We start from the raw sequence: 22903 nt of genomic DNA on the forward strand, positions 1-22903 counted from the left end.
TTTGTGGAACCTACAGATAAGATTGGAGTATCATTTAGTTACCTAAAGGTTCATATTTTGTTGTGCAACATCCAAAAGGTTTTCAGAAAGGGAAAGTCTTTTATCGTGGTCACATCGCTTTACGTTTTTCTCCTCCCTTTTTTGTGTTTCTTTCAGTTGGAGGCGGAGTTGGCGTTGTGTGAGAAGGAGGAGGCGGAGCTCCAGGAGTACGCCAATCAGGTCCTGCAGCAGATCGCCGACCGGTGCCCGGACATTTTGGAACAAGTCGTCAATGCCTTGGAGGACAGCTGCTGACTGACCTTTGCACACACACACACACACACACACACACACACACACGCTCACAGACTGACTGGAAAAGAAAAAAAAATAAATCACACTCGCTTGCATGCAAAAGTCAAACATTGAGCACGAACACACCGGGGAAAAAAAATAAAATAAAAAAAAATCACATCTCCTGCCATCCGCCACAATCCTCTTGAAACAGAAAGAAAATCAACGTTGAAGAAGTTCAACTGTGCTTTAGTTGTTCTAATTTAAGAGGAATGCTGGTGTTACATCGCTACCGAAAACACATTTCCAATATCAACAAACTGTGCCAGCTGATGGAAGCGATGTCCCTTGGTCAGTTTAAAGTGCTTTATTGGCAGATTAAATCAGAATAGATATATTTTTCTAACTCTTCTTAGAAAGAAAGCACTTCTGCTGCACTGACCATCTGTTACACTAACCATCTTGTAAGTCCTGGCTGGTGGCTGCGGTTCCACTCTGGGAAAATGTTTTCAACCCGAGAAAGAGGCGTTAAAAAAAATAAAAATAAAAAATAGTTATTTGGGCTTGCCAGGCTGCTTCTGATGCTAGACTTGCACGTTGTTGCCACATTTTTTAAAATTATTATTATTTGATCAATTTGAGCGTGTTTATTTCAGCTGCCTTTTGCTATTTGCATCATTTGCTGCTATCTTTTTTTTTTTACTTTTAGTCAGTTTTTGTTCCTTCCTCTGCAGGTGTTTGATAAAAAATTTCCAAATGTCTTCAGTACCTTCTACACCTATAGAACCCTGGTAAGGATTGGTAAAGCGCTTCAAAACAAACAAGGGTTTTTTTTGGTTGTTTTTTGTTCTTTTTTTTTTTTTTTTTTTTTGCAGTAATATATTTTTTCTGTTCTGCCTTTTGTACTTTGTACAGCCCTCTTCTTCTTATTTGACAAAACGTAGACCTCTAATACAACGCCACAAGGTAGAAGCATCTTTAGATAGAGATTGTTATTGGGAGAAAGTTGACTTTTCCAAAGGTTTTGGCTCTTTATCGTGTTAAAATGTTATAAAGGCAACTTTTTCTAGCAGAGAGACGACTAGATTTTAGTTACGTTTTTGTAACGACGTTTCCAGGACCTTTGGAGGAGAAAACGGCATCATAGGTCCTTCATGTATTTAATTGTTTCATGGCAAATTAACCTAATCTAATAGCTAAATTCTGATGTGGAGCTCAGTCACACCACCAGATTAAACCTGGATTAACATTGTGTCCAAGTTATAGTTATTTTAAACATTTCAGCCACTCCAAATATTGACGAGTTTAAGCATGTAGCTATTTCTGTTATTGACTGTTGAAGATCAAAATGCATATGCCTTAAAAAAATGTTGTGCTTTTTTTTTTTTGTCTTATCTTTTTTTGAACAAGTTATGTGTCTTAAGAAAAATGAGTGATGAATTTAAATGTTAATATTTCTTGACGTGGCTTTTCCTCTGCTTAAAAATTAGATTTCGTCCAAAGCCGTTTTTATCCTTCTCTACCAGAGGTTTGATTAAATGCGGAAGGCTCTCTGGTTTCCTGCAAATCGTCGTGCAAATTGTCAAGGAGTTTGTTTAATTAACATCACGGCGTCTCAGTTTGCCGTCTGTCGTCGCCGCATCTCGCAGCAGAACCTTTACTCAAACACTTGGACGTACTGTAAACGCGGATCGCTTATGTGGAAACCAAAACATCTGTGGTTTAGTCACGTCGTCCAGACTGAAATCAGGTTGACTTCAAATAATTCCTCAGCACATCTTCCTCCTGAGCGTCCCTTTAGAGTCAGTAAGAGGTCAAATCGCTTCTGAAACGTCATTGTTTCTTTCCGAGAAGTAAGTGTTATATATAAATACAGATATATTTTTCTTGTTTCTTTTAAAAGTATGCATTAAAAAAAAGGTGTAACCTTGGTTGGTCTGCTTCACATGGTGTCAAACTCTTGTTTCTTTTTGTCATTTTGTGAATAATTGGGTGTTTTGTTAGACTTTGTTTCCACCGGGAAGACTTTTCAAAGTTTCTTGTCGAGTTCAACACTGACAGTATTGGCATGGTCCAGAGCTGCAGATTATTTCAAGTAAACATTATTTTCCTTCTTTTGAATCGGCCGTGTGAGTTTCGAGGCTGTGTCTTGTCTGTCTTGAGGTTTTTCTTTTCAAAACGTCACCTGGTTGGACACGAAGCTGGAAGACTTGGATTTATGACGTGTCCTCAAATCTAACTGGTTTTTAAGTTATGAAGGTTATGCTTTTTGGACTCTTGAGCTGATTTATATGCACGAGAGTCAGCCCTTGGCTTCTTAAGTGAAACATTTATTGATCCCACAGATTTTATGGATGGTTTGAAAACCCATGTGTGTCTCATTTAAGGAAGAGACCCAGTCAGATTTGAGCTTGTGTGTAAATTCCTTCTTCTGTTTTCTGTTTTTTTTGTGTGTGTGTGTTTTTCTATTTTTACTGATTGTGTCCATTACTGGGAAGGATGCTGGCTGCAACTCACTTTGAACTTGTTGTGGATCGAAAAATCAGAATGTGAGAGAATAAAATGAATAAATTAATGCTTTATCTTCACTTTTGCTTTGTGCTCTGTCCGTTTCTGTCATTTCGACTCTTCCTTTACGGTTTGTTTAGACATAAAATGATAACGGGCTCCGTTTAGCCTGCATGCGGAAGAAGATGGAGGAGGCAAAAAGAAACAAGAATCTAGAATCTGCAAGAAAAGGTCAGTGGCATTAGGCGTTTGTAGACAATCCCTGGGAAATTTAAAGACTTATTTGAGCCTTTCCTTTTGTAGGGCGAACTGAGACTTCAAGAAACCACTTCGGCAACTTTTGAAAAGTAGAATTTGAGGCACAGCTTCAAATTTTTTTCTTTTTTACATCCTCATATAATTACATAAATTTGACTTTTCACCTTTTTCATTAATCTGAGTAAATATTTGATCACAGATCATTGAAATCGATTGCTTTCCAACTTGTAAGAACAAAGGACACAATTTGTGTCGAATTATTGAAGCTGAATGTTAGCAGTTTTAATGTGTGTGTGCGTGTGTGTGTGTAGTCATTGTCCTTGTTTCAGTCATTCGACCCAAACCGTCGCCTTCAGAGGAAAGTAAATTGGTTAAACCCAGGATTCTCGAACTGCAGGTACGACTGGCAGAACTTCAGTTCTGAATATGAAAAAGAAAAGGAAAAAAAGGTCACATTAATTGTGATGTAGAGCTAATGAGCTCCAGGAGCTGAACATGTGGGTCATCCAAGCACAGTGAATGCTGCTTCGTCGAAATCCAATGAAAATAAGACGTGCGCAGTACAAGCTGTACCAGATGATTCCTGACCAGGAGCAGGAGTTTGCTGCAAACTACCTTAGCTGTTCTCCAGTTGTATATTTGAAAACTGGTGGGATTTGCTAACTGATGTTCTCAGTGACGAGGCCATCTTTCATTATTACTACAACCTAATAACATATTTCTTTCTTTCTGGGACTGTCAAACACTGTAACATTATGTTCACTAAATGAGATTACAGTGGACCCTTGGTATTGGGGAGGGTTACGATCCAAACCAAGCCACCCATGAATACTTCAAAAAGATCGTCATATCTGTCCAAAGACCAAATCTACCTTTATGTGCATTAATACAGTGTTTCTTACTTCCACTTTTAGGGGTAAAGCCACAGAAAATGAATGAAATGTTTAATTTGCAGATGACCAAAGTAGAAATAATTATTGTTTTTTTAGCAGTCACTAAATCTTTGTTTTGTAAGGCAGCCATGTTGGATTTTGAGCTCTGCGTTGGTCAGACATCCAGCTTGTCTAGTTCTGTAAATGAAGCTAAAGGAGACAGGTTACCCTCCCAATTCCTTTTTATTTCACATCAAATCAACAGCTAGATTTTCAAAACCTGAACTCAGTTTGTGTGTTTTTTTTTTTTGTTTAGTTCTTTTTTTTTTTTTACAGAAAACTCATCCAAAACGCACATCAGAACTGGTTTTGGAATGGCTAAAACATCAAGCTTCTGGAATGACCGCAACCTCAGCTCTATTAAAACTTTTATGAACACCAGCGCCATATGTACCTCAGCATAACGTCGTATCCTCTCCTCTGGTTTCCACTCGCCTCCTCCATTCGCTCTCTATCTTCGTCCACATGCAGACTAAACGGTGCCTGTTATCTTGTGCAAGTGGTTTATTTTCCTCTCCGCCTACTTCAGGGACACGATTGCATACCGGAGGCCTCCATTTTTTTTTATTTTTTTTTTATCTGAACCTGTGTCCTTCAGAAAGGCTTCGCCTCACACCAGCTCCTCAGCACACAGACACACACCGACCCCCCGCTGCGCCGTCCGCCAGGAAGCCGTCTGACTGTTTGGGTTTCAACCGTGCCGCTGTCCGATTCCTAGGCGCGCAAACAGATTAATGACACAGAGACGGCCTCCACAAACACACACGTTGGTAATGGGTGTTTGGTGGACGCTCGCCGAACCAGAAAATGTGGTGCAACAGACCTGACTTTGACCCCTCACCTGACGCTTTGACCTCCCGGCTCTTGAGTTTCAGGTGAATGTGCTTCTTTCTGCTCTCTGCGCGCGAGTTCCCGACAGTCTGTAAACGTAACACGCGGTTTTGCCCTCACACATGGCAACAGCGCTCCCCCGCCCCCCCCCCATCACCCCGTCTGTGTGCGTGCTTTTCTCTGCAGAGACTTCTGCTTTCTCCATCTACAGTCCTAATAAAAGCCAGCGGAGTGAGGCGGAGGGGATGAACAGAGCGACCGGGAGGAGGAGGAGGAGGAAGAAGAGATACGGCTGCATGAGTCGCTGATTTATGTGATGGAGAGAGATGGGTAGAAAAGTGGAGACACGCCACACTGAGCAGTAAACATCATTTTATCATCGCTGCTGAAACTCGCATCCCGCTGAATTCAACTTTGTTAGTCCGCAAAAAAAAAAAACACATCTGAAGATAAATATTTACCTACATGAAAAAATGTTCTGACTTTTATCTGTGAAGCTTTTGAAAATGACTTTTCTTTGTCATTTGATGCCACGTTTTAATGCGTGTCTGCATTAATTTTTAACCAAAGGACTGTTTATTTTATTTTTTTATTATTATTGTGAAGTGTGAATCTTTTAATGTTAAAACAAGAATTTGAGAGCTGAGATGAAATAATCAGGTTTATTGAACTCATTTTAACAACCCGATGCAGAGGAATGATTACAAAAAATGTTAGAACAAAAAGATTTCCAACAGATTCATAAATTTAAACCTAGTTTATTTTAATAATAAAATGGATAAGACTTTATTAAATTGCAAACTTCACCAAGTTAAATATTTAGCTTTCATCCTCGCATACCAATTGATACCAATTTCTGGGTTTATTTACATGTAGCTCGACTTGCTGATTTAGATTTGCTTTCTAGGAGTTATGAAAAATAACAAACATGGAGCATAATTTTATGCTCCAAACAAAATTACACTTTTCCGCTTAAATACCGAAGAGACAAATAAGAAAACAATCCGATTTTTCAGTGTTTGACCATTTTGATTATCAGCCAGAGAGGATCATGGGAAAACCAGTGCGACGCTATTTGTTTTTGGCTGCAGCGGGTTTAAAATTGTGCTAAACATTTCTATTAAGTTTTTGTTGCAAATGTTTGCTACATTTTTGTCCTGCGTTGCTTAATGTGGTTATGATTCCAATTTAAAAGACTTTAAAACTAACTTTTTTAAGACTTTCTAGACTACGAATTTGAGCAAATGTACTGTACGGACCGGAAGTGTACAGCAACGAACGACGATGAACGACGTCATCTCTGATTTAAAGGAGACATTTTTTTTTTTCCTTTTGACCTAGAGCATTAAAATTATTCTACAGACTATTCATTTTTGTGAAAAGTAAGAAAGAACGCCTTAAGGTGTCTTTCAGCGTTGCTGCTCAGAAGAATGTTTTCTGCCGACACTCCGCAGGATTAACCCAGTCAAAATCCTTCTCTGTAGAGGGGAGATTTTTGCCTGCTGCTGTATTTTACATTGAACTCAGACGAAGCTGCTGTACAGCGTGTGGGACGTGATGCACAGAATTGCTGCCAAACAGAAGTTGTGTTTGCTTTATCCTGCTGGGAGCACCATATGGGAGGAGCTTCCCGCTGCTCTTGAGTTATTGCACGTTGGAAACTTTGCAGTAGCTGAAACTTGGCTTTTAATTATCCAGATCCAGTAAAAAAAGAGAGAGGGGGGAAAAAAAGAACTGTAATAATCCTATTTGTTTTATTTATTTAGACACACAAAAACTCATGCCTTTCTTTACAGAGTCAAGATTACAACGGATATTTGTTTGCCACGTTACAGAGGCGCTTGGCGTGTCGTCGTTTCGAACTTGCCTTCTCGTATCCAACGGACGAGTTCGCTGGTTTTGAGGCGATGTGGTTTCAATCATCACATCAAACATGGACTGAAAAGAAAATGGGGGGGGGAAAGAGGAAGAAGGTGATGGATGGAAAGCAAAACAACTTACAGCTCACATTCAGGCTGGATTGATTGGGTTTTATGCTAAAATGATGATTGATTGTTACGGCCGTGGTTTGGTTTGCTAATCAACGTTTTCTAAAGTAAATCAATCGCTGCAGTCTTGGATGAGTGAGCCGAGGAGAACGGGAAGGAGGAAGCTCTTAAAGGGGAAACAAAAACAACATCAACGGAGTCGGGCTGCTAAAATAAGCTGTTGGCCTCCGACAGACCAAACATCCTCCGACACTGATGACATTTTCCTCTTCTGTCGTTCCAGTTCTGTCACTTTTCTGTTTTCCAGCCACAAGGCGACGGAGGCCAGACGGATCCAGGCTCACTGATGTGGGCAGAGAAACTCACCTGTAAACCATCTGCTGGCAGGTCTTCAGTCCAAGCTGTCGGAAATTTAGATCGACTTGGAATCCGGCTCGTCTGGCAGGTTTTTTACCTTCTGCAGACGGGGACGGATTAGGAAGCAACCGGCTTCCAACAGAAACACAACAACCGTAAAACCACGCCAGGAATAATTTGTATTCTTTTCACTGAAATGTTCCTTAACGTGTGTTTGTTTTTTTTTTTCCTTTTGCTTTGAATTGATATATTTCTGCTCATTTGAATCAAATTTATGTAGCATTTTGAGAAAAAAAATAGTTTCCTTTGGATGTAATCTGAATTTTATTTATTACTTCATGTCTTTTTCTTACACTATGTGTTTCACCAAGGAACTTTGCGTACAAGTCATTTTGCATCTAGAGCGCCAAACCTTTTATTTTATTTTATTTTTTTTGCGGTGTCCCTGGAAAAGATGAGTTAAAAAGCTTTGAAATAAATTCATACTTTACTGCAGTAGAATAACTTCCAACTGATAAATTTAGAATAATCCATTGTGTGTAATTAGAGTGCAGCACTTAATCTTCCTTAACATTTCAGGAGCTTGGTGCAAACAGAAAGTGAGATCGTTACAGCGTTTCTCTAAATCCTTCGAAGTCTTAATACGACTGATGCGACCGTGGAAGACGTTTTCTGGCTCGAAGGACCGAATAACGTGGCTCATTTTCAGCTTGGTGGCAGAGCAGATTCAGATTTCAGATCTCGTGGTATTTCTAGAGGTTCCCGGGGCTCTTTGGAGGGGAAACAGGCCCACAGCATCACAGGTCATCCACCGTACTTAACAGTGTTTCCACATATCATATCTGGTGTCTGCTAGCTCAATCTCAGCCTGGTGTTTACACTTGTGCATTTTTTGTCTTTAGTATCTTTAATCTTTGCTATAAATCGTCTATTTGATTTTGTCTCACCGTTACTCCTGTACATTTTGTCTCTTTCTGGGATATAAGTGATATTTCTTGGCTGTCAGACTCGGGTGCCCTTTGACCTCTTCACTCTTTCCTTTGCCGCTCACTTGTGTGATGTCAATAAACGACAAAAAAGAAAATGGACCTACCTGTAAAATATGTGAGCCACATATTGTAGAGATAAAACAATGTGACAATATAACAACAGTACGTGTCAAATAAAGAAGAAATGTTGCCTTTTCTTCTGTCAGCGAGGTAGGAGTTACAGAAAACATATCATCTTAGTGGATATCAGGTTCTGGTCAGTTCTGGAGAACCGCTACAGATTTGTTTTGGAAAAAATGATGGGGATGGGAAGAAAGAGCTGGACTGAGTTTAGCTTCAGAAGTAACTGCAGATGCACAGGTCATGCTTTTTTTTTTTTTTTTTTAATTCAAGGTCTGACCTAATAGTTCAGATTTTCACTTATTCTGATTTTAGATGCTTATATTTCAAGGAAATTTAAAGCTATAATTAACCAGTCAGGCAGACAAAGTCCTTATGAGATCAATGATACATTTTAATAAACTAAAAGCCAAAATCAAGAGATGCGCTGATTAAGCTTTCTATGGCCGATAGTTATTTTCTATTTTCTTTGACATCTGATCTGATGATTTACAATTTTTATTCCAAGGATTATGACACATTAAAAGAAAAAAGTTCAATCGGGTCTCTAAGTTTAAACCAGGGTCCTCTTCCCTGTGCCCTAAATGCAAGATATATGAAGGCAACCTCACACACTGTCTTTGGTCATGCCCTAAAATCCAGTTATATTGGGAATCAATTCTGGCTGAGATAAGGAAAATTATCAAAACTAATATCGATCTTGATCCAGTATCTCTTCTCCTTGGTCTACCAAATAAACATATTCAAAATCAAAACATGAGTAAATTGTATAATGTCCTTACTTTCTGTGCTAGAAAGAATATTCTGTTACAATGGATCTCCAATAAATCTCCTACTATTTTTGGGTGGAAGAAACTTGTCTTGGAATATATACCTCTTGACTTCCTAACATGTCTAATCCACTCTAAGACGGATACTTTTGTCCGGATATGGAAGCCCTTCCTGGACTATGCTGAAGGACACGTATCCACCATCTTGTCCCGAGCTTTTATAAATGCCTAGGTGTAATCGTTACAATGTCGGAAACATGTGTGCCCCCCCTCATCCCTCTGTCTTTTCTTTTATGTCTCTTATGGACTGGACTGTTGAGCTCTTGTTTTTGTTTTGTTTTTGCTTTTTGTTTTTTTTTTTTTGTTTTTTTGTTTGTGTTATGTTGTTTCTATTAAACAAAATTAATAAACATATCTACAAAAAAAAAAAAAAAGAAAAAAGTTCAAATACACCATGAGCTAAAATGCATTTATCTGTTTGGTGCTACTTGTGTGATTTATTACAAATGGTTATTTTGCTTTTTTATGTTTGCCTCCTTTTATGGTGGCCCATAGTAGAACTCTGGAAGTTGTTTGAGGCGCCCCTCGGACCACTGCCACCCTGGGTAGAGAGCCACATCACCTGTAACAAACATGTCAAGTAATGATTGACGTTTCATTACTTACGAAAGCTTAAAGTGTAATTTATTTTATGTTCAACTTTAGAGGTGGGGTAACGGAAAAATGTTGATACTTTTAAAGTGACAGTCAAAAATTGTACAAAATAAGTTCCGTCTTTACAAAACTCAGAGAGAGAAACTGTAGCGGCAGCTTCCAGATATTACCGAAGTATTAGCAAGAGTATTGTACAGTATAACCGCTCTCTGGAGTCGTTTCCCCGTCTCTTCCTCCCAAAAATAAGTAAACGTATTTCGTTGCTGTACACTTCCGGTCCGTACAGTAAGACTTGATTAACTGTAACCCTGCTGCAGCTGCGCACAGGTGAGTCTCATTAAGCGGCTAGCCAGCAGCTAACTGCAGGATATTTTCTTAGCATCGTTTCTTTATTAGGAGAAATTTGATAACTTAAAAAAAAGTTCTGGTCTCCTCCTCCTCCTCCTCTTCATCCTTATTTACCACTTCCCCTCGTGTCTCTCTGTAGCGGCGGACAGACTTGAGAGCGGAGGACAGCTGCGGAGGAAAGCCCCACTCCAGAGCTCCGTTGTTTCTCTCCACTCCCTCTTCTGTGTCTGCAGCTCCAACTTCTCGCTCTGTTTTCGTGCGCGTAAAAACTTTGGCGAGCCGCGGTCTCCTCCTTCCCCTCCGTGCGTAATTCTCTGGGAAGTGCTTTGAAAACCTGCGAAGAAGTCGCACTTTACTTCTCCCACCTGTTGCTGAAACGGACGGGGGCAGAGAACAGGACTCTTATCCCGGCGGGACGACTTGGGGACTGACCCGGACCAGGGTCCACGGTTCACGCTCCTCCAGCAGCAGCAGCAGCAGCTGCCGCCGCCTGCACATCCCCGCCGCCTCCCTGCACCGCCTCATAAAAACGGCCGCTTTTGTGACCAAGAGGAGGACTTTAGACATCGAGGAGTGAAAGGAAAGAAAGAAAGGAAGGAAGGGGTCCAGAAAGTGACACTTGAAGGAATCTGTGCGCGTCTCGTAAAAGAAAAAAAAGCAGCCTGAAAAACAGCGCTGCGTGTGAAGTTTCCAACCGGACAGACAGATTTCAACACCTCGGATGGTGGAAGGAGATTTTTCTTTTTTCCCCCAGCAGAGCTGAGCAGCATTTCTTCTCCAGAAAATAAGAAGAGAAGGTAAGAGCTGTGTTTTTGTCTTATTTTATTAATAATGTTGGAGGAAACTCGTTTAGAACTTTGGCTCATTTCTGTCTTGCTTCACACTTTTCCAACTTTTCCTGATGTTTCTTTTAAAGTTGATTGTCCTGAGACCAGGGGCGAGTCTAGAAAACTTTCAAACGGGTGGCCAAGTGTTGGTGTTGGGGGGGCCACGGGTGGGCACTGATGGGCTCAGGGGGTTTTCTGAATGACAACAAAACAACAACTTTTGTTTCTGGGATTCCAATTGGTGCTTTTTATAGTTGCCCACCACCCAGGGCATTATCGTTTTAGGGGGCGGTACAAGCACCGGGTTCACCACCCTGATGTTTTGAAATAAGCTCTCGCCTCCAAATGAAACTACTTTTCTTCAGTCTATTACTTTTTTGCCTGAAATAAAGTTTAAAAACATAAATGTAGGTGATTATGTCATTCACCAGTTAGCATATGGACTATGTTGGGATGCAGTGTTTGCAACCTGCCAACTTATTTACATCTGTTCAGTTATCCTCTGTTCTTTCCAGATGTGAAACGGGTAAATGTCTTTTTCCAGAAAACAAAGTCTCAAAATTTTGACTGGTAATAGCTGACACTACGTGGCCACTTGTTGCTTGTCTTTGATATTTTTTTTGTGGTTTGAGTTGACAAAATAATCTCTCATGTATTGACAGCAACACACCAGCAGAAGTTATCTGAAACGCTCAATAAAGATTAACCTTGAACTCATTTTAATCTGCTACTTTTGTTTAGAGCGTGACCCTTTGAAATTGTTTAGTTTCTTTTGTCCTTTCTGTCCTGGTTTTGTGCTGTTCGTGGACACTCTGTAGTTACAAATGTATTTTTATTGAAATGTAGCTCACAGTAACCCAAGAAATATATATATTTTTTGCAGATTGTTGCAGTCGGTGCCCTGATTCTACAAGGTTGAAGTTTTGTTCCCAATTGTTTTGTCAAATTAGGCGCTGAGGTAGTGGTGCTGTGATTCAAGTCAAATGAGGAGGATGCTTGTGATCGCTTTCATAAAACACAGGAGAAAAAATGAGTCTGATGTAGCAAAAGATGCACAAGTGGAGAGTTTTTATTTATTTTTATTTTTTTTACAGCATTATTAATTAGTGGACTTACCTTGTCAACGTGGAGAAACCTTTTTGAAAAAACAAAACAAAACTTAGTGGCTGAAGATGATGGCACTTGGAGATGAAATCTTTATAGAGCTGGTTAAGCACGTGAAATAATTCATGGTCAAAGTTGTCTTCCTTTTCTTAAATCCACAGGCGTATGTGAGAACGCCTGCCGCCCCACCGGGGGCCCCGGTCGGTGGCACCACCGCCTCAGAGTTCAACAAGTTAAACTCTGTAGGAGTTTTTCAATGTAAATGATGGGTTTGAACTTGAGCGCCGACTGCGTGAGTTATTCAATACTCAGTCAAGGTGAAAAAGGGTTCCGACTTTATTCTATCTGAATTTATAGAAATTCATGTCCAAGGCTAATGTTTTCATTGTCACGGTCTCATTCCATATGACTTTGGCTACCCTTGACAGTGGTGAAAGGCGGCCTATCTGCGTGCGTGCGTGCGTGTGTGTGTGTCTGCCAACCCCATCGACCTAAATGAAGGCAGCTCTCCCGCTCTGCGGTGCAGACCAGGACTATTTTGGTCGAAATCTTGCACAAATGTTTCTCTCAGTATAGAGAAATTGCTCTGCCTTCATCTGGGCCGTGCAGGGACTTGTTTGAAATCCAAGTCTGACTAACTGCAGCTCTGAGGGAACTCTGGACCGAGTTCACCATTCTGACAGCTATCATAAAACACACAAGTGTCTGCAGTGACTCACTTTGTGTGAAAAACTTTCATATAACAAATGATATAACGCGTTGATTCACTGCTGCGCGTATGCATTTGTGATATATAAATATGTATAATACTTTTGCAGCTGTAGACGAGCAAGAGACGCTGAACATGGCTGGGAACTAGAGTGAAGCGCCAATATTTTCTAAGATTATTATTATTTATTTTTTTTAAACTAAAATGATCCCTAAAGATTTTTGTTTGAAAAGTTTAATCAAAATTTTCAAACCAAGAGGTTGGTAATATGGCAAAAATTATTATATTTTTTTCTCTTTTCTTCAAAAATAATCAAGAGTTCATCACAATTTTCATATATGAAGACATATCCAATAATTACAAAAGAGACCAAAAATTGTGGAATGAAGTGAGATAAAAACGGCCAAAGTTTGACTAAATGTAGCGAAAAAGCATGAAGCATCAAATGAAGGTACAAAATGAGCAAAATGTATATTACTGTATTCAGATGGTTGAAAACTGTGAAGAAACTCTTGAACAAAATTAGAATTGAACAAATTCATAATTACATGCGTAGAATTGATCTTAGTGGCCAAAAATAACAAACGGCACCGTCGCATCTGTTGAGCCTTAATCACATTTTCTATTTGTGGACATGAATTGCCATTTTGTATTTCAGTTATTTCTACTCTCTTGACATTCTCATGAACTCTTCGTCTTCATTCTTTTATTTTATCCTCAGTTTTGCCCCAAATCCTTCTCACTCAAAGTGTTTATGAACCATCTAAACGCAAGAAGCCGGTTGTAAAAGAAGATAATCGAATGTCTGAGGGATTAAAGCTTCTCTGTCAAACATTCTGCTCATTCTGTCAACAAATAATTTATTTTAAGCGGTAAAATTGCTCTGTGTGAGTATACAGATGAGCAGTGGATACATTTTATTGGACGGAATTTGTTCAACAATCCTGTTTGTGAATCACTGAGACGGATTCATGCGAAACGCAGCAGAAAAAGCCTGAAGCTTGTAAAACCGCATGCATCGGCTGCAAAAAGGACCCGAGAGGAAGTCGGGGTCGTCTCCGGCGGTGACGTCTCTGGCCGGCCTCGTGGATTTCAGGGTTTCAGAGTCTGATATCTTCATAAATCCCCGAAGCCAGCTGACAACAGGGCTGATAAACCCTGCAAAGAGGAGAGGAAGTACACGTCTGTGGGCGTGTTGAGCGCTGGGGCCCGCTGTAACGTTAGATGTGTAGATAGGGGTGGCGAAAAGTGTTGCTGTCAACAAGTTAGCCATTAGAGAGAGATAATCTCTCCTCGGTCCACGTCCCGGCCAGCGTCTGCTCCTCCTCCCTTCTTTTCATGGTGCATTTTTATTTATGCTGTTTGGGATTTCTTCTACATAGTTCAAGATAAATGCGTTGGGCTCCTGGCCCGTTCAGCAGGAGGCCATAAAAACCGGCCCCTCGCTCCAACTCTCAACCTTGACGTCTTTTCCTCAAGTGAAGCTACCTGAGCGTCTCGTCCCCGCAGGACGCCATAATTAAGGAATGTCAGCTTGTCCGTTTGTCTCCTGTCCAGTCATTTGAGAAGATGGCCTTTCTCAAGGTTACGCCTTGGTGCGTTTGTGTTGGCATTTTAATGTTTTTTTTTTTACATAAAAACCCCCCAGAAACAGGGGATGTGTCAGGCATGTGTGTGTCTGTTCGCTCCTCTGAGCTCTAATGACCAGGTTGGACTCCCAGATGGTGGTCTGTGTGAAGAGGATGGTCTCTTCAGATGAAGAGCAGGCATTTAAAACACTTTAATCTGATTGGCTGGCTGCATCCTGGAAACTGCTCCCAGTGCAGCCTTGCGAGTGCTTATACACTGTGGATAATGATTACTTGGCAGAGAAAGAGATCTTGCGCACTTTAAATGACTGTAATGCTATAATTTCATTATCTTTTTTATTTATTTATAATTCACCAGACTTGGTATTGATGACAAGGTGAAGACTGGTGGAAAATACAGCGTAGATGAGGTAAATGCCTTTAGAAATAATCAGAACTACTGCATAATGATAGATGCAGGTATAGTCCATAAATCCTTGGTGAAACCGTAATAAAACAGGAACATCCAACCCACATGCTTCTCTTGCAGCGACCCCGAATCTTCAGCTGTTCTTCTTCACGTCTGTCTTTCTGCTTCTCATTTGTCCTTGAAGCTGCTTTTTCCCCATTATGAGATTTAATAGATTTTGTATCTGATTTTTAGATTTATTGATCCATTTTCCTTTCTGGAAAAAAAAAATGTCTCCATTAAAAAAATCTGAGGTTGTAAAAATTACTTTATTACACGGGGCCTTGTAAAAAGCAATCAAATTTTTTTATACTTTGTCACATTACATTATGATTTATGTGAAACTGAAGAATAAGAATGCATGATTTCACAAAACGACTAAAGATATAAAGCTGGAAAAAAAGTATCTAGTAATATTCTTAAAATCTGCCATTAATCAGAGAAAACGGAGGTTAATGGTAACTTTGAAGGAGCTACAGAGATGCAGCTCCATTTGGTGAAAAGGACAGCTATTAGTCATACACTCCACATACTTAGTTTTCATGGCAGAGTGTCATTAAGTAATTGCTGAGAGAAAGCCATAACAAGATTTGTTTCCAGTTTGCTTGAAGCTATTGAGAGGACACAGTAAACACGTGGAAGAAGATGCTCTCGTCTGATTTACTCAAATGTAGAGGAAACCTGACCTTGCTTATAACCCTGACCACACCGTCCCTACTAAATCAGAATTAAAATTCAAGCTAACGTAGTTTCCGTGGACAAGCAAAGATATTTGGGAAAATCAGCAAACTGCGAATGCCAAATTAAACAGGATCGTCTTGACCTAGATTTAAAGCTTTTGGTTTTAATGTAGCAAAATGCGAGTTGGCGAGTGTCATCGAGTGCACTCTAGCAAGGCTGGCCGCTTTGTTTCACATATTTTTGTCAGGTTTGAAACAATGAAACGTGCAGTCCAGCTTCTTGAGCCAGAATAATCGTTTCAGCAAAATGTACGCGAGTAGCTAAAAACTCGGGATAAAACGTCTCGTGCTTCTCGTTACTGAAAACTTTCAGATTGTTCAGAGCATTTTTTTATTGCTTTTCCTCTGAAGAACCAACTTAAAGATGAGAGTTAAACTACAACAGCAGCTACGTATGACCATAAATGTCCCAACTCTGAATAAATACAAAGTAGCGAGGTTTTGGTATCGGCATATTTTCCATTCGAAGAGGAACTCTGGCTACAATTTAACTTGGAGCACAAACATACAGCTGTGTCATTTCCATAAACATTGGGTGTTTCACAGATGGTAATTGTTTGTCCTTTCCTCCTTCTTAGAATCATTAAAATATCTCCGCTGCGCTCTGTTGCAATATAAAATAAGCTGATGCCTGAACTCGGAAGCATCAGTCTGCTGCGAGTCTCTGTGTGTGCTGACAGTACACTGTGGTCATGTGGTCATCATTATGGTCAAACTCAGTGTATTTCTGCATGTATCTGCGTGCTCAGATTCTGACTGCTTGACCACCAAGCATGTGTTTGTCAGCGTGTGTGTGTGTGTGTGCACGTGTTGGAGGGGTGGCGGCAGCGGTTAGCAGCTATATCCTACCAGCTTCCTGGGCTAATAGTAAAAGTGGTTTATTGGACACTTTATAGCCCCTGAAACCGTTTTATAAATCCGGCGGCTGGTGAGAGGGGGGACAGTCGCAGACCGGCGAGCCACAAGGCAGGTCAGTATGAAAACTACTGCATCCCTGACTCCAAGGGGGAGAAAAATGCTTCTTCTCAGCGCCGATGTTTTTACGGAATTGCATCTTCATGGCTGGGGAACTTTTTGGAATTTAAACAGTGTGACAGGCAGCACAAACTGGGCCAGTTACAGTAAATCTATCGTCTAAACATCTCATAACACAGAAAGCCTTTCTCTGCTGCTGCAGCCTCTTTACTTTTGCTCATTTTCCTGTCTGCTCCCCTGATCCAGAGCTGATAAAACTATCAACAGCACACCTGCGGCGGGGTTAAATGTCATCTGCGAGGACGGTACGGACTGTTAACTCAAACAGAAATGATAATGATTTTTAGAGCAGGCTCACTACAATAAACTTTCACTACTGACTTTTAAATGTCAAGACTTTATTTGCTGTTGTAACCTCTTCTTTTTCTTTCAGTTGATTTATTTGCACGACTCATTAAGAGTACAGCTCTATCAGTTATTACAAAAAGCAACTTTAAGCTGTGCGCTGTTAATCTCTGCATTTTCTAAATATTTCTCTTGGGCATATTTAGGCAAATGGATTGAAATTCTTCTTCACAGGTTTAACAGTTTACATTGAAGCTTAAAACATATCTATGCCGAGCTTTTTCAAGCTTAACTTAAGGAAGGATTTTAAATCCTACTGCAAAGTAGTCTTGCTCTGCACTGCAATTATGATTAATACTTTGTCATGGATTTCTGGATTAATGCAGCATAACATGAAGAAGTCTAGGTTACTTTCGTAGAGGCCATTTGGCTCTAGTTTTCCTAACCTAAATGCTCCTTGTCAGGTGTTTTCAAAGTGTAGGAGAGCAAATACACAGCTTTGACCTCTGACTTGTCCAACTGTGTTATTACTCCAGACTTGTTGCTGTTGCTATGATGTCCCATTCATGCCGGTGGAGTTGATCTGCTCTGATTTGAACCACTTTCTGCTGTGACCGCAGTTTGTTTAGCCTCCTGTACATAAAGTCTCAGGGCTTAGTAGACGACTCTGTGGCGGTGCATCATGTTCAGATTCAGCCCATTAATTTTCCAACTTTAAATCATCATATTTCCTTCTTCTTATTTTGCTTGGCCTATAGTCTCCTTTCTGGCCATAGCTTTAGCTGCTAAAAATCTATCAGTTTTGACTCTTGACATAGACTTGGTGAAGTTGGCTACATCATTACAGTTACTTTTCCTGGTTTATTCTTTCCCCCATGTTGCGCCCATCCATTAAGGGTTCTGACGCCCCCTGAGGGAGACTTGCCTCAAACTTTGCAAAGCAATGCTCCGTAGAGCCTCTGTTGGATTAAAGTCAGGAAAATGTGCTAGTCTAATGTTACCCCGGTCAGTTAAAGCATATATTGGTGCCTGTGGCAGTGCTGACAGGTGCCAAGTCCTCTTGGAAAATAAAATCAGCATCTCTGTAAATCTTGTGAGTAGGGAGAAGCATGAAGCGCTCTAAAACATCCTGCTAGCTGGCTGTGTTGGCTTTTGACTCGCTGGACCAATAGCAGATGAAATGGCTCCCCAAGTTATCACCAACTAGAAACTCAATGCTTTCAATATCCCTGTTGTTTAGCCACTTCTTCTTTATTTTTTCCTTCCACTCAACTTTCCAATACGGTGCTTGGATGCAACAAGCAGCTTTCTGAGAAACTGAGTTTTGACTTTAACTCGCTATAAGCCATAATCTTCAAAAACAACGGAAATGGGAGTATTTTTCTTCTGGTCCAGGGATAAAATAACAAAACCTTGAAAAATTGGGGGGGGATGTTATTTGGAAGCTTTGATAAAATAACTGATTATTTCTGGCTGAACATGTTTTCAGGCAATAACTTACAAAGTTCTTTTCAAGTACTTCGTTTCCCAAGTAAGTACCCATAACACGCATAAAATTACTCATTTTAGACGCATTTAGCCACTGACTATGTTCTTTTCTTACTTTTGGGTTTGAACATTCAATCATAAAGAAGTGTATGGCCTGTGGATTGTGGTTTGGCTGCTCGCTTTTCAGATGACATAAACCTAGTTGGCTTTAAAGACGCAGCATTACATATAATTGTCATACCGGTACATTTGTTGATCAGGATAAGCCATCGATGACCCTGTTTTCCTGCCAGCACCAAGACTCATTCCCAGCTTTTAGTCTGGCTTGGTTATAGACTAATTTAACCACTAGAAGGAAACTGAAGTGCAACTGTTGATGAATCTGTTCAGTCTGTGTAAGTTTCTGGGCAAAAAAAAATGGAGAGACAAGACGTGTAGGAGTTTGGGTGAAGACAGACATGGTGGTCAGTCAGACGAGAGGAAACGCTGCCTCTTACTGGTCACTTCTTGCTACTACAACAGATCAAAGGAGCACAAAGTTCCACTTTCTGCTGTGTTTTGTGATCTTTGCTGTCATGGAACAAAAAGCGTATGCTAGAAAATGTGTTTATTTGCTCACTATCTCTAAGGTGGCGTTTCGGGGAAGACCCAGGACACGTTGGAGGGACTATGTCTCTCGACTGGCCTGGGAACGCCTTGGGGTTTCCCCGGAGGAGCTGGAAGAAGTGGCTGGGGAGAGGGAAGTCTGGGCCTCCCTTCTGAAGGCCCGGGGTCGGGTCTGCCCCTGCGACCCGACCCCGGATAAGCAGAAGAAAATGGATGGATGGATAGTATTGTTTCTGTAGAAGATACAAAAATCAGAAAAGTGGCGACTTTCAAGCAAGCTTATCTGCAGGGAGACACGCTTCACACTTTTGTCCCTTTTTCTTCTTGCTTTGAAAATATATATTCTGAACTTTCCACATTTATTTGCATATTACAACCTTAAACTTCAATTTTGATAGAACATTTTATTTGATAGAAGATAAAAAGTAGCATAAACTTGTGAGGTGGAAGAAGTATAAGTGGATTTCAAAGCGGCCCAGTCTTTTGCTAGATGGTTTTATCTTAAATTGATTGGAGAGATGTGTGAACGTATATTTTTAAGGATTATTTATCGGCCTTAAAACATCAAAATGCTTTCACCCTAACACTTCTTCTGCAGTATTACTCTATTTATCTTCTCCATTTCCATTTCTGCTAAAAAAAAATAAATAAAAAAAACATCCCCACAGCATGATGCTGCCACTACCTTGTTTTAGAGCTGGTTTTAGGCTAACATACACTCAAAGCTTTGCATGCAGCTCAGATTGATTTCATCTGAGCAGAGCACCTTCTTCTGTGTTTTCTGTATCCTGGAACCAAAACTGTTGGTTTTACTGAGAAGTATGAGAGTAAAAGGTGCTTAAATGCATGCCACACTTTTCAGATTTTATAACCATATATCTTTTTCCTTCCATTTGGTAATCATGATCTATTTTGTGTTGGTCTATAACATCTCTCCCTTTGCTTTGTGTTTGTATGTTGGAGTAGTTTAATATAATGAGATTCTCGGCACCCAGGTGCTCTTTCTAGATAATTACTGAGTGTTTTTTTTCTGTAGCCAGTCTTGGAACCAAAGCAATACCCAATCTGTCAACACACTTGCTGTGCTGAGTGGGAAGGAGGAGAGAGAGGATCAAATTAAAATTTATTCCCTCTATCTTGTTTCTGAGCCCCTCCCTGGCTCTCATCCTTTGAATTTTCAATCCGTCATGCTGCTCTCCGTCCTGCTCGCGCTCACCTTTTTATTTCCTCGGCGTTCCTTCCTTATTTTTATTTCCTCCCCAGTCTGCATATGAGTCCCATGCTCCTGGCTGCTTTTTGAGCTCAGACGAAGGAACAACGCAACATTAGTCAGTTGTCTGGCAGAAAGAAAAAAAAATACAAATCAGAACCAGCAGACAACATTGATTTACACGCAAACAGGCTCACACGTGCACATATTTTCTCCTACAGAACACATCCATCAGTGATTGGCTGAATTGATTTATCAGGAAGCATGGCTGGGGGTGTCTGCAGGGCGGACGGAGAGGAGCAGGGCTCTGCATTCGCTTAAGAGGGAGAGAACTGACTCTTTGCCAGATTAGCTTTTTAGATAACAAGAATACTGCTCTACTCCAGCTCGCTCAGTTTCCTCGTGGCTTTATGACTCCATGCTGTAGTAACCATTGAGTGGGCTGCAGGTAATTAAGGAGATGGTGCACTAATGTTAAGTGTGCAATCCTAAAATGAGGTAAACATCTCCGAATTGCACTGCTGGCTAAAAATGCGACGTGGTTTCAGTTTGTGTGAAAACATTATCATTCCTGCAAATAAGTTAATCCAGCGGATTCACCCCGACTACGATCACATGTTTCTGCATTACTAAACTCTCACCTAAGCATTTATGCAGCTTATATGTTCCATCATTATGTCCCAATGCTGTCATTCCCGCAACCCCCCTGAGTCAAGCTGTCATTTGGGCGAACGGTTCGTCTGTCTTGCTGGCCATCATGCAGTGACGTGCTGTCGGTATTAAAACACACGGCGACGGCCATTAAAAAAAGACTGTAATTTGGAAAAACATCCTTTTATTCAGGCGTCAGGGCTTCAGCTGTTTAAAAACAGTATTTAATATTCTAATTAATGAATAAAATGTGTGCCAAAGTAAGATGTTTTTTTTATATTTACTTTTGTTTCTTTTTCTCCCCAAGTGGAAGTTAACTTCACGTCCTCGAGGGTCAATGAGGTCACAGTTTCAAGATGACAACTTGTAGTAACAGTGCATGCAGACAGAGGGCGCTACATCACTGAAGCTCTTTATTGCTGGAGTGGACATTTGAAAAGAGAGAACTACATAAGGAAAGACAGAAGTGGGAAGGAAGGACGGAAGGGGACAGGAGAAAAACTAAACAAGGACTGGAGTGGGGACAATTTAAATAAATGTAACATCTTTATTATTTCAACTCATCAGCCAAACAGCACAGAGCCTCAGGTGCTTTTTCTCCCAAACAACTCTCCCTCCCCCATCACGTCTCATGGTTGGATCCAGGCCATTGGCTCCCTCTCCAGCAGAGCACTACCATCACTGACCAGCAGGGGCAGTGCAGCTCCCAGCATGTGGCTGGGGACAGGTGAGCTGGTTATCAAGGTGTGCATCTGCAGGCAGCTTCAGTTTCAGGATGATCACATGACCATGCTGAAACTGGTCATGTGATCAGTTTCCCGCTCCCTCTTGTGGGAAACAAAAGAGGGAGTAAATGCTTGTGCATAAATGCTTCATATCATCATACAAAATGTAGAGGAAAAATTCATGGCGATAACAAAAAAAAATGGAAAACTATTGTATTTATTCAGGCTATGTGAAGCAGTTGAAGCAATCATAAATGTTCTGTTACTAATCACATTCTTGCCACATCGAGGCCAAAGATGTGGCATTATGACGTGGGCTTACAGAGCTCAAACAGAAACGCATCATGCTCTGATTTAAACAAACTCAAAAACAGATGGGACGAATAGTCACTGACATCTGTAAAACAACTTCAGGCCCTAAAACTACATGGAGATTTAATGTGATGCTATTTTATGAACCATTAAACTGCTCTTAAGTTACCACTGGATGGTTATTTATCTCAGACATTGCCACAATAGTTGCAATAGTTGAGTGGATCTGAGACGGTTGTGGTAGAGCTGCATGTTGTGACCCTGCACTTTAGTTGAGAAAAATTAGAGCTGGGCTGTGTTATGATCCTGAAGACTTTATAGATAATGATGAGTTTGAACCACTGTGAAACGGAGAAAATATCGCAGGAGCAAGTGCAACTGTAGAGCTGTGAGTTCACTGTATTTATGTTTGATGTCCTGCTGTTAAAGTGGACTTGGTTTCCTTTGCATAACGTTGTGAATGACCGTTATTGTGCAATGATGACTGTCCTCAAAGTATTTTGGAACTGAAGTAATTAAATGATGTATTCATTGGTGTATATTGGTGCAGAAAAGGGCTGAGTACACACACTTGTGGTGCTCCATTGGTTAGTTTTTCTAAATTTGAATAATTTCAAGACTGTAGAAGTGCAGCTTGGGCTTGGCACTTGTTAAGCAAGTTGTTAAGAGGTCAATAAAGACGTCTACTGTGAAAAGGAGATTTTATCTGATTTATAATCTTTTTTTAAATAAAAAGATTCTTAAAATACAGCTTAGTGCACAAATCAATTGTATTTCTCCCTTTTTGGAGTTGAGCAAATGCAGAAAGCTAATTATTTTCTAAGACAGTGCCACCAACATTGATGTTATTTGAAGATGTGATCTAAATTCCCAAGACTAAAATAACTAGACTGCATATTTTAATTATATTGCTTCGTTTTTTCATTATTATTCTACTCATTTTTCAGGCCAAAACTTTACCCAAAATCAGAGTTAATCAGTGATTGCATTAAGTATTAAAAAAAACAAAAAACATTTAGCTTCAAACATGGAAAAAAACATTTTTCTGCTGTAGCCACAGTAACAGCCAAACCAGCAAACTGTGACTCATCAAAAGTCTACACTTCTTTCTCCATCTTTGGCTTTTTGTTTCTCTGTCAACAACTC

At 40.3% G+C, this 22903-nt stretch overlaps 2 protein-coding genes across 14 annotated transcripts in view; both read left to right on the plus strand.

The window, feature by feature from the left end:
- Positions 1-2861, plus strand: part of LOC103459282 (ELKS/Rab6-interacting/CAST family member 1-like) — a 126387-nt gene extending 123526 nt beyond the window's left edge. For all 12 annotated transcript variants that reach the window (XM_017302870.1, XM_008400730.2, XM_017302865.1 and 9 more), the window contains one exon: positions 157-2861. In XM_017302870.1, coding sequence (XP_017158359.1) covers positions 157-294 — 138 coding nt within the window. In that variant the 3' untranslated portion in view covers positions 295-2861. The remainder of the gene's footprint in view (positions 1-156) is intronic.
- A 7850-nt stretch (positions 2862-10711) lies between these two features.
- wnt5b (wingless-type MMTV integration site family, member 5b) overlaps positions 10712-22903 on the plus strand; it is a 91833-nt gene continuing 79641 nt past the window's right edge. For both annotated transcript variants that reach the window (XM_008400745.2, XM_008400747.2), the window contains exon 1: positions 10712-10825. The gene's annotated coding sequence lies outside the window, so the exon portion shown is untranslated. The remainder of the gene's footprint in view (positions 10826-22903) is intronic.

Source organism: Poecilia reticulata, linkage group LG23 (genome assembly GCF_000633615.1).
Source record: "Poecilia reticulata strain Guanapo linkage group LG23, Guppy_female_1.0+MT, whole genome shotgun sequence".
NCBI lineage: Eukaryota > Metazoa > Chordata > Actinopteri > Cyprinodontiformes > Poeciliidae > Poecilia > Poecilia reticulata.